Source organism: Hemiscyllium ocellatum, chromosome 6 (genome assembly GCF_020745735.1).
Source record: "Hemiscyllium ocellatum isolate sHemOce1 chromosome 6, sHemOce1.pat.X.cur, whole genome shotgun sequence".
Lineage (NCBI taxonomy): Eukaryota > Metazoa > Chordata > Chondrichthyes > Orectolobiformes > Hemiscylliidae > Hemiscyllium > Hemiscyllium ocellatum.
Window position 1 is genome coordinate 73,828,974 of NC_083406.1, and position 12,672 is coordinate 73,841,645.

General features: G+C 37.4%; 1 protein-coding gene across 3 annotated transcripts in view; it reads left to right on the forward strand.

Annotated features, from left to right (window-relative positions):
- ranbp2 (RAN binding protein 2) overlaps positions 1-12,672 on the forward strand; it is a 67,011-nt gene that overhangs the window by 44,277 nt on the left and 10,062 nt on the right. For 2 of the 3 annotated variants that reach the window (XM_060826032.1, XM_060826034.1), the window contains exons 21-26: positions 4,081-4,221; positions 7,674-7,757; positions 7,838-7,927; positions 8,139-8,210; positions 9,247-9,452; positions 9,956-10,160. In XM_060826032.1, the coding sequence (XP_060682015.1) occupies positions 4,081-4,221; positions 7,674-7,757; positions 7,838-7,927; positions 8,139-8,210; positions 9,247-9,452; positions 9,956-10,160 (798 nt within the window). The remainder of the gene's footprint in view (positions 1-4,080; positions 4,222-7,673; positions 7,758-7,837; positions 7,928-8,138; positions 8,211-9,246; positions 9,453-9,955; positions 10,161-12,672) is intronic. The other variant, XM_060826033.1, reaches the window with a different exon arrangement.

The following is a 12,672-nucleotide window of genomic DNA, read 5'->3' on the forward strand; positions in this document are numbered from 1 at the left end:
CATCTCAGTATATATCCAAAGAAATGATGATTTTTGTACACTTAATTGTTTTCCCAAATTGCCCATGAGCAAGGTGTAGCACGTACTGTCTTGAACTGCTGGAGTCTATTCAGAATGATTGCAGCTCTGGAACAGTGATGGAACAAAAGTATATTAGATGTAGCTTTCTCTTTTGTCTCCCTTTTGAAAAAGGAGTTACATTCGCTATTTCTCTTGGCCCATCCCAACTCTTTATTGCCTCGTATCCTCTGAGATTCTATCCCAGAAATGGAAACAATTAATATTCCCTATGACCCAACTAACATTCTCAGCTACCACTGTGTGAAACCTGGATCTGAAAATTCGCTTATTTAAAATCTGTTACGTTCCTGGTTTCCTTGTCTAGATGAACGGTCATCGACCTAAAACGTAACTCCAATTCTGTCTCTTGCTTCTTAGTTCTTCTAGCATTATCTTTTTTATTGTCGATAATTTTGTCTTTTTGTTTCCCGCACCTTTCTTAAAATTTGTGTCAAATTTACAATCTCCAGTGTAAGTCCATGAAATACTTTGGAAGGTATGATTTTGTGTGTTCATATGGTTTGAGCAAAACTAACAAGTCAGCTTATCTCTAATAGCTATGAGGATATTGGTGAACTACCTTTCTTGAATTGCTGTAGTCTTTCTAGGCCATATGCAATGTTGCTTTAGGGAGGAAGTTCCTAAAGTATCCAGCCACCTAATCAATTTCCTTTTAAAGCCCGGGAAGAAAACATCAATTCTGAAGATTTGTTGGTCTTGGTGCAATTACCTGTGCTATATTGTTTTTTGTTTCTGTTGGTTTTACTGAGCACAATGTTATTTCAGTTCTGCACGCTTTGCAGTGACACTTAAATCCTAGAACCTTCTAATTTTGAACTGCGATTGCTACTACTAAGTCAATTAATATATTGCTATTGTGGTCACTGTTTCCCAAATATTGCATCCCTGACACATTTCTCTTGCTACACTGGAAATATGGTAACCAAAAAAGTTTCTTTGTGTGCATTGCAGCAATTTCTTACCTGTTCCAAATTATTTTTGCTAGTCTGTAGTAGCCTTCCATTATCATCATTTACTTATCCTTTTTCAAAATTTGTTCTATTTTCTTCCCCTATTTGGTCTGTAACATACAGCCTGTAGAATAAAGTTTTGAGATGTTTAACTTGAGTAATCTGTTTTAAATCAATAGATTAAGTTATTGAGTATTGTGCAAAAAACCCTATTTGTCAAAGGTTTTCATCTCTCCCTCAGGTCATTTCATAAGAATATCAATTTAAGCGAAAAATCAACATTTATAAGACATGACAGCAGAGATGCTAATTAATTGTCAAATGAACTCTGCTTGTGTTGCCATGGATTCACAGTCAAGAGCCAGACTTTGTTAAAATTTAAAACAAGCTAGTTGACCAGAGAAATGCCCTCAGACTATGAATGGCTGTCACCTATTTTGTGTTGAAACAGGCACAGTGTATGTTCTTCGTCTCCACAAAGCAGAGGGCCATGTGTATTAATATATGTAAATGGTTGTCAGCGTACTACTTCATACATGTGATTATCCAGGAAATATCGTCCAGTTGCAGAATCAAATTTGAACTCTGGTGTGTGTTCTGCAAGTGTGGTTTTGTTGGGTAGTCGTACTTTGTGGCAAATAGCTGAAGCGACCTGTACATGATCGACCAGTCTTTGGAATGTATAGTCCAAGTACGTGGCATTAGACCAGCGCGCACATTCATTTGCCATGTTACTAATTTGTGTAATAGGCTTAAATGTCTTTTTGACTTGATCATTCTGTTATTGACAACCACCATTTGTGTTGTTACTGCATAGTAGCTCAAACCTTTGAGAAGCCTTCCCCTTCTGAGACTCCTATAGTAATGATGAACTCTGAAATAATAATCATAACATAATTAAACCATTTTGATCTTTAATCTGCTTATAAATAATCAGCTCAATTTTAACTTAATCACTAAAATAGCTCCAATATTGGAAAACATGCTGTTTGTTTTAGCTTTTCATTGTAGACACAAATAAACTAAAGTTGAAACAAAAGTGGAGATTGCTGGGAATAATTCAACAGTTCTGAAGAAAGGGTCACTGACCTGAAATATTAATTTTAATTCTGCTTTCTCTCCACAGATACTGCTAGACCTGAATTTCTCCAGCAATTTCTGTTTTTGTTTGATTTGCAGCACTCACAATTTTCTTTTGGATTGGATTAAATTCAGCCAGTATTGAGGATCAAAACTGGATCTTGATTTTTGACTTTGTTAATACTAACTGCTGTGACTAATTGCAAAATCCACAGCCAGTTTTAACCACGTGAAGTGGGGAGTTATTATTTTGCCGATATTCTATACAATATAATGTTCATGGGGTCTTTTGGGAGTAAATAACTAGCATCTGGTATAAGTAACCTTTAGTGGTTTGAAAACTATAGCTGATATGTTCCTTAAATTACATTTTTAGTCTTACTGAAATTACCCAGATTGTTTTTGAGTTGATGGTCACTTTGAAAAAAACCTGCAGAAGCAAAACAATACTGCTCTCCCTTCTACGATCCATAGCTGACATGTGACCAAGCAAAATGACATTTTGTTTCAAAGCTTTTTAAATATTGAACTGATGTTTAAGTAAACCGTTATCTTACAGCACTAACTTTGAAGTGAGACTGGAGAAGTATCTGAGCAGCACATTGCAACTGAGGGAAATTGTAAACAATGTTCAATTTTCATTCCACTTTTGAAACATTTAAAAAGTGGTGATTTGATTATGGAAATATGCTGTGGATTGGGTCAGCTTTTTGTTTGTAAATCAAACTGGCAGAAAGTTTATTCAGGTGTATATGTTGCTTTCCTAGAATATCTTACATTTGTGTAGAAGCCTGAGGGCGAGAAACTCTAGCATACCTAATACCTGACCCCTTGTGGTTTTAATCTCCACCTCCACACTCCCATATTTTATCTGCCAAAATAACAGCCAAAATCATCATCTGAATTATCCTGGAGGGTAGAAGCAATCTCTTTTGGTTTTTCAGCAAATATTATCATTTCCCCCCCCCCCCCCCCCCCCCCCCAAAAAAAAGCTCTTCTGAAAACTCATACAAGAAACCTATTGGACTTAATCTCCAATATTAATGTTTTCTATGAAGCTGTTTCAAAGACCACTGTATTTTCCTTATGTTCTATCACTCTAGTTTCTCCCCTTCCTCTCATCAACTCATTTTCTTCAATCTTAGGAATGTTGCCAAACACTTGCTTCATTCTCACCCAAGCCAAAGTTATAATTTATTGTACTAATGACTCTAGATTTCACTTATTAGTGTCTCCCTTGATTTCTCATGTTGTTTTCCATCAAGTTCAGTGTCTGAATTTGTACCCTCTGCACCATCCCCAACATATCTCACACACCTGCAATGAACTAATTTTCAATATATGTATCTTAATCTGCCCATGTCTTGTCCTGTCACTTCCGGACACCTTTTAGCCTGCTGACTTCCTTTTATTTGTTTGTTCTGCCTTTTACTTCTGCCCGTTTCTCTCCTCCCTACACATTGCTATTGTTTTCAAAATGGCTTTTATGCCAACCTTTGTTTACCTGTCCTAATTTATATGCAATTCATTTTAGCTCTAAACTGCTTGGAATGATTTTTGATTTTAAAAGTACTATATAAATTCAAAACTTTGTCTAGTAGTTGGTTATAACCTCATTCTAATTTATGTTTAAGTTAACATCTGAATCATATTAGATTTTAATTTGTTTTGCATTTGCAATTCAATGCTCTCATGCTTTGTTCCTGGATAAAATCATCCTAATTGTAGATGATATGTGCAGTCTTTTATTAACGAATGCAAGAGATTAAATTTGTTTTTGTAGAATTAAAAAGTCAGTGTACATAAATTGTTGTTAAGACCATCTGAGATGAGTAAACATGGATGAAAATATTGGAGTAAGTAGAAGGATGAGGCTTTTTTAATATAAATCCAAGCTCTTGCTTGTTGATTCAGCTCATTGTCATAAAGAGCTTGCAAAAGCCCATTGACTCAACTGGTTATTTTATAGTTGGCGATGAAGATGTGCAGATTGTTTTTGTATTGACACCCACACCTGAACAAGCAGCTCTTGCTAAGCAGCTACAACTTCCTCAAACATTCTTCTGCTACAAGAACAAGCCTGATTATTTTAGTGATGATGATGAGGATGGTAAGTAATGCTTGGTGATTAAGTCTGTACTGATTGCTGTTTGTTCAGTTTTTTTGTGTATCTATAATTTAAGGAAGATGAGCATATGAATTGAAAGGTTAAGTAGAATGAAGCAATTAGTTTTGTTTCCTCAAAACTGTCAATCTGGGGATCCCCAACTAGCAAAACTAGTTCTTTCAGTCTCTTTTGTTTACGTTAAGATATGACAGGACAATTTGGTGATATGTAGGAAATTGTGGATCCTAGCAGTGACCATAAGACCATCAGACATAGAAGTGAAAGTAAGGCCATTCGGCCATCGAGTCCACTCCGCCATTCAATCATGGCTGATAGGCATTTCAACTCTACTTACCCGCATTCTCCCCGTAGCCCTTAAATTCTTGATGTCACAAGGAATTATCAATCTCTGCCTTGAAGGCATTTAGCGTCCCGGCCTCCACTGCACTCTGCGGCAATGAATTCTGCAGGCCCACCACTCTCTGGCTGAAGAAATGTCTCCGCATTTCTGTTCTGAATTGACCCCCTCTAATTGTAAGGCTGTGCCCACAGGTCCTAGTCTCCTCGCCTAACGGAAACAATTTCTTAGCGTCCACCCTTTCCAACCCATGTATTATCTTGTAAGTTTCTATTAGATCTCCCCTTAACCTTCTAAACTCCAATGAGTACAATCCCAGGATCCTCAGCCATTCCTCGTATGTTAGACCTACCATTCCAGGGGTCATCCCTGTGAATCTCTGCTGGACACGCTCCAGTGCCAGTATGTCCCTCCTGAGGTGTGGGGCCCAAAGCTGGACACAGTACTCCAAATGGGGCCTAACCAGAGCTTTATAAAGTCTCAGTAGCACAACAGTGCTTTTATATTCCAACCCTCTTGAGATAAATAGAAATTGAGATAGAAACGCTGTGTGTAGGAATTGACAACAGCTTTAGAAACTTGAGTTCATGTGGTAACTGGAGTGGGAAGATCCCTTCTTTTGTTTTGAAACAAAAGGGCTGGAGTGCCACACCTTAGAAAATCTGACCTGTTAAATCTGACAGTGATGATCTTGGTCAAAATAGATTGGATACTACTACTTGAAGAAAAGTCAGAAACAACTGTGAAAGTCATTTAAAAGCAATAATCTACAGAGTAGGCATGTCAACACAGAAAGAGAGAGACTCTGGAGTTGGCTGATTATCCAAAGCGTACACAGAAGAAGCAGAACAAGCATGCTTCTGACAGCCACTCTGTACTATTAAAAGTCTGGAGGAGTATACAAAGTGCAGGAGTGAAATAAAAAAAGGAAACAGAATGTAAAGTGAGGGAGGATGTGAAGAAAATATTGGCAGGTACAATCTGGAAAATCCCAAAGCTGAAAGGTAGCTAACTAAGGAAAGGATAGAACCCAAAAGAGCTGTACAGGGTTATTTGTGTGTAAAAGTGGAAGATATGGACAAGGTTCTTAATGTGTACTTTTCATCTGTCTTCTCAAAGGAGTGGAAGTTGGAGATATTCTAGCTAGAGGTGTGAAAATTAGATGTAGGGTGAGGGGAAGTACTGGAGGGCTGACCTTTTTAAAGCTGGATAAATCTGAGGCTGTTCAGGAAAGCCCGGGAGGGAAGAACAGTCTGAGTTCACTTTCTAATCTTCAGTAGATAGCAGGTGAATATCAGGGAACTGAGAGGGTCTGCAGACATTGTACTATTGTTTATAGAATGCAAGGGCTGCTGCACAAGATAGAAACTTTGATCTGAAAGTGACCTTTGTTCCCCATCATTGATCCAATGAGTGATTTTGCAAATGAAAAGCCGTTTCAACTGGCATTCCACAGTACAGTGTCCTGTTTATGTACATATGTAAATAATTTGGACGTAAATGTGGGAGGCATGATTGGGAAGTTTGCAGATGACAAATATTTGCCATGCCATTGATAATGAGCATGATTAATTGTTGACTCCAGAATGATACCACTAGTTTGGTTGAGTTGGTTGAAAAGTGGAAAATGACCGTCAATCAGATTTGTGAGATAATGCATTTGGAAGGACAAATAAAACTGTAATGCAAAATGGAGACTATTGAGAATGTAAGAGTAGTGACAGACCTTGGAGTGCTGATTTTAGAGCAGGTGGATAAGATGGCAAAGAAAGCATATATAATGCCTTTCTTGGATGAGATATATCCCTACTATTGTATTCTATAAAGCCAGAATTTGTTTTTAAATAAATGGTTAGACCGCAGCTAGAATTCGGTGTACAGTTCTAGCCACTGCATTTCAAAAAAGGACAAAATTGCAGTGGAGGGTATTTAGGAGAATGTTGCCAGTGTTTGAAAATTGCCGCTATTTGGAAAGATTGGACAGGCTGGGGTTGTTTCTCTTAGAACAGAGGATGCTGAGGAGTGATGTAATTGAGGTGCATAAAATTGAAGGGCATTGGGCAGAAAAGAACTGTTTTTCCTTGCAGAGAGGTGAGTTACCGGTGGGTACATGAAAGTTGAATTATAGAGGATTAAAGGGGACACCGTTTAAAAGTCTATTCTGAGGTTAGTGGTTTACTGAATTCCCCAAGAGCAATAAAAAAGAGGAACAGGAGTAGACTGTTTGGCTGGTCCATAATTCCTCCGTCCACTTGCCTGCCTTGTCTCCATAACCCTTGATTCTTGCTAAGATACTGCCTGTTTGATGCTGAAGGCAAAAACCTCAACCTTAAATACATGCAAGGACTCTTATTGTCTGTGGCAAGAAGTCCCATAGACACTTAACCTTCTGAGAAAAGGAATTCCTCCTCTTCCTTTATCTTAAATTGGTGAGATTGCTTTCTAGTCCTTCACTGTCCTGTGAAGGGAAACATCCTTTCAGCATTTACCCTGTCAAGCCCCTATGTGTTTCATTGTGATCACCTCTCATTTTTCTAAACTCCAGTGAGTAGAGTTCCAACCTTTGCTCATAAGACAATCTCTCCATAGATCATCCTAGTGATCAGTGTTTGAGCTGCCTCAATGAAATTTGCTGCCTGTTTGATGCTGAAGGCAAAAACCTTAATCTCAGTAAGAAGTGTCAGGATCTGCACTGGAAGTGCTACAATATATAATGCATGCAGTAATGTGTTGGAATTGGAATTAGAATTAGAAAGGGCAGCTGATTGTGCATTTCTCAGGTGAAAAAATAAATGAGCTGAATGGCCACTTTCTGTGCCTTAGTTTTTCTATGCTTCTGTGATTCTCACTCAGCATATCACATGTATTTGCCTCATACTTCCCCCATGCCACAGATAGAGAATTAAATTATTTGACTTATTTATGTATCTCTTAAAGGCCTTACTGATTGCATCATTGTATTCTGATCTGTTAAAATATGCTTAAAATTTTGAGGCAGAACAAAGTTTAAAAATAAACTCATAAATACTAATCTAGCCACAAGTTGTTTTTATTCTTCATTGTAAATTAAAGTGTCAAATTAACCTTTCTGTTTAAGATGAAGATTATGAAACTGCTGTTAAAAAACTCCATGGGAAATTGTACGAAGATAAGCGAGAGCAACAGAAAACACCTAAGACAGGTACAGATTTTAAATTGTGGAGACAACTCTTTAGAAATACAATCTTTTGGCAGTTTTATTTAGGAGTCTTGTTATACTAGGTGAAGTCTTCAGAGCTGGTAAAAGTTTTGATCCAGGTGAATCAAAGGAGCAATTGTGTCCGAATGAACCAGAAGAATTCTCTGATGCAGGTACATTTTTAATCTAAGCATTACTTTTGAAACCAAAATAATCTCGTTTTGATTGTTTTTTTTAAAGCTTGAAAGTTCATATCCAGATTAACCAGTAAATGTATCAATAAGAGTCATGGCAGCAAGGCGCTGGAATAGATACTGTTACGTACAGAGGATTTTATTGTAATTTAGTGTCAAACTTTTAAAACCCATTGTTTGCCAATTCAAGGTACGTCCTTACAACTTACTGATAGGAAGCTGCATGCAGAAGAACAAAGGGAGCACAAGTCCTTTGCAACAGGTATGCATATTAAAAGATTTAAAATTTTGAAGTTGTCCAGAGGTGTTTGACACTTGCAAATGGAATTGCATGATTTGTGGTTGACTGCAAGTTGGTGGCTTCATTGATCTTTCGTTTTTGTGTTCATCTAGTGTTCCTATATTTTGAAATTGTCCAAAACTACATTACAGCTGCTAGGTATCGTTTTTATAGAAGAACCTTGTTGCCTGAATAGATTGAAAACTATTTGTACTCCGGATCAAAGTGCAAGTAGATATAGTATTACATGTGATATGACCATTCTATTTTGAAGAAAGGCTATTTTAAAATTCTACAGAACAGATACTCGAGCATTTCATGGAGGCATAGTTTTTATCATCATGTTTCATTTGAGGGACCTGGAATTTGTCAGAAGTAGTTTTAGTTCTCAATTTGTACTTTGTTCACTCTGCTCCCAATTGAATGAGTAGTGTGTTGCTGTTCTGTCCTTGTCTGCACTGTACCCCCATACTTTACCTAACAATTGTTTATCTGTTGGAAGTAAAACTGCAAACTAAATAGCATGGGAATCATGTTCAGTGCTATAATTTAACTATTCCAAATGCTTCAAAGTAATCCTTGAAACTATTCAGGGCTAGTTCCGTCACTTTTATTCCTTTGAGCATGATACCTTCTGGATCATTAATTCCAAACTTTACCAAAGCATTTTAAGCATGGCTACCTTGTAGGTTGTGCTTGTTGGTACAAACCTTTTAAGTGTCTCAGTTTCTGACTTTTCAGATTACTGCAATGACTGGTGGCAATCATTCCTATGGTTAAAGAATTGATTAGAAAATATTTCTAATCTAATCTAGAAATATTAGAAATAATATTTCTAATTGCAAGATTATGGAATTCACATTTTTCATAGCAGCCTAAGCAAAAGAACAATTAGTTTTTTTTTAGAATATCGTCCTAATCCCCAGAAGGAACATGAGATTGACAATTTGGTTATTGAGCTGGGCAACTTATATTATTTTTTTCCCACGTATCCCTTTCATAAATTTCCTTTTCATAGTAGATTCCAGTGGGGCTAATCCAGTGGAAGATGGTGACAAAGACTGTATTCTTGTGTGGGAGAAGGTGCCGACCCCTGAAGAGAAGTCGAAAGCTGAAAAGTTGTTGCTTCCTTCCACATTTTTTTGTGGTATAAACAGTGATACTGAAGAAGAGAAGGATGATGATGACTTTGAAATTGAAGTTAGAAAAATCAAGGAATCACAGGTGAATTAAAAATATCTTTCTTTAACCAATGGAGTCAAGGATACGGATGATGTCCTTCAGGCAGTGCACTGTATTTGCAACATAGATGGTCCTAATGAGGGTATTCAAGTATTGACCCAATTTGTCACAAAAATTACTCTTTTGAAAGTAGATATTGTTACTTATAATGAAGCAAAATAAAAGCTGACTTTTTTATGCATTTAAAATTAGCAAGTGATATAACTTGCTACTCTTAAAGTTGAGTTGTATTTTCCACCAGGGGCTTTATCAGTTAGTATTTAACTTTTATGCTGTTTGATTTAAAATGGTTTAGCCTGTTCTTGTATGATCTAAAACAATTTATTTCTTTTTTTCTATGAATCGATATACTACTATTGTTCTATAGTAGTCGGGGGAAGTAGTTGATTAGGTAAAAGGGCAATTAGTTCCTTTTTTAACATGTCATTTTTGGACTCTGCTTTTATTGCAGTTAATTGAAAGTGGTAATTTGTTTTTTGTTACAGATACCACAAGGAGGAATAATCAGCAGCTCTACTTGTGTAGATTCAGCATTCCAGTTGAATGAACCAGCAATTGTGCAGGTTAATGTTTCAGAAGCTGAAGCTGACTCGACAACGCAATTTGAACTTAAGGAATTTTCAGCAGATGACAGCAGACCCATTGATTTAACAACAAAAAAAGAAATGGAGCCTGATTCTACTACTGAAGGTACTAAAACAGGAAGAATTTTTGTGAAGATATTCCCATTAGATAATTTTGATGAAAGTACAATGATTCTTTACTTTTTTGAAAAGGAAGCTCGAGGATGTGAATGAGAAGTTATGAAAATCCAATCAGTTGAGCATCATAATTTGGTATTTTTCCTAAATTTAAAAGATTGCAGTATGTATTGGACATGAGGATAGGTGCCTTCTTCAAAGAAAGTAGTGTTTTTTTTTAAGGGTTCAAGGTTGTTCTTTTCAATTTCTTGAAAACACATCGAAGTAAGTTGGAAATTTTTTAAAATTAGCAATTAATGAAAGTGGTCAGCTGACAAGTGCCAATAGCAAATTTAGGTTGGATTAGATTCCCTACATTGTGGAAACAGGCCCTTCGGCCCAACAACTCCACACCTACCCTCTGAAGATTAACCCATTTCCCGCTAACTAATGCACTTAACACTATGAGCAATTTAAATTGATCAATTCACCTGAACTGTGCATTTAAGTAATAAAATCCTGTCATTTTGTTTGAGATAACAAGAGGCCAATTAATTCCCTAGTTCTGACCACTGAGGAAAGGTGAAGAGGGCTGGTGCCATTCTAAAGTGTTAGGTTTAACTGATACTGACCTCTGGCGTACATTTTTAAGCTGACGTCGCTGAATTCATGCATCAATTTTGGACAAGCTTGGGTTTTCCCCCTGTGTTAGCTTATGTACACATAGGTTTTCATGCAGGGTTTTGAGAGTCCAACTCTCCCCTAGTCCATGATTTATACTTGCTCATTTCTCACTCTGGCTGTTACATTCCTCCTCTTCTGTATGCATGGTCACTCATGGCGCATTCTCATTATCCTCCTTCCTGCTTTCTCTCACCCTCCACATTAATGTGTGCTTGGAGGCCCAAGCATAGCAGATTTCCTCCCTTAAAGGACATTAATGAACCAGGTGGATTTAGGTATAGTCAATGATAGTTTCATTGTTACTGTCACTGAGACAAGGTATTGATATCAGAATTATTAACTGAATTTAAATTTTACCCGATCCCAATGTGAGATGTGAACCTGTGTCCTTGAGCAATAGACTGCAGTAGTGGGTCATAAGTTCAACGATATTATTACTACATTGTCCCTAACGATCCCAGAAGTTTTTTTTAATTGAAAAAAGTTTGTTTTAGTGGCTAGTTTTAATTAAATAAAGTACAGGTGCACTATCCTTTATCTGAAATGCTCAGGTTTTAGGAACCACCTGGTTTTAAGAATTAAGAATTTTACGAATTTCAGAATAAGTGATAATTTGATGGTGAAATTTTTTAAAAAACTTCCCGAAGAACAGACTTACTGTGAGTAAAACAGGCCTTGGAAACAGTATTGAGGCCTGTCAGTGCGGCGCCACCACCCACCGCCCCCACCCTACCCCCCACACAGACGCAGTGAGACAGACACAGCCGCGCGTACACGTCGCATCTGAGTGATTTGTATCAAGTGGTGTGGAGTTGGGCTAACTGTTTGCACGCCAAGCAACCTTGTTAATGAGAAAAAAAACTTCACAAAAAAACCTTCAAACTTTGGAGCATTTCGGATAAAGGGTTGTCTACCTGTGCAATAATTCCATCCCCCTTGTCACATTAAATATTTACCAAAAGTACTTGATATGTTCTTTGGGCAATTTAGCATGGCCAATTCACTTAACCTACACATTTTTGGACTGTGGGAGGAAACCCACGCAGACACGGGGAGAATGTGCAAACTCCACACACAGTCGCTTGAGGCAGGAAATGAACCGAGGTCTCTGGCGCTGTGAGGCACCACAATCATTTTAGGGGCCCACCTGACTCTTAACTACCTTCTTTTTATCAGAATATTGATTCCTGTGGTTTTTATATCCCATACAAGTCTTTGTACACCCCTTTTTTGCCATTTTGTTATCCATTGTTGTTCCTTGCATCTCTGCTATTCACTAAACTTAGCTATTTTTTGTTGCATTCTTGTATGCATTATTCTTCTCTGCTCCACTGCCATCTCCTATCTTGTTAAATTAAGTCTTCTCAAAGATGAATTGTATCCTTTCCCTTTCACCAATACCTTATACTTATGGACATTGTGATCTAGTATATTCGTTTCCCAGTTCTGGCTCAGTTTCCAGTTCTCAGTAATAACTAATTAATGTCTAATTTGTTCAGTTTGTTTCTCGTGCTGTTTGCATACTTCCTTGATCCATAAGCATCAAACACAATTTTTTTTGTGTGTTATTTGCGTGATTTATGTGCCTGTCCCCTTGGTGTTTTTGCATGGCTGAGTACTACATTGTAGTGGCCAAGTTGTGCACAAGTGTGCATGAACATTCAGCTACTGAGCCATTGTAGACGGATGCTGCCTGACCTGCTGTGCTTTAACCAGCAACGCATTTTCAACTGTGATCTCCAGCATCTGCAGACCTCATTTTTTACATTGTAGACATTGGCTGCCTCCCTTAACCTGTTCTTCATTAAAGTATATTTTGCTGTTTGTAGAACTGCACG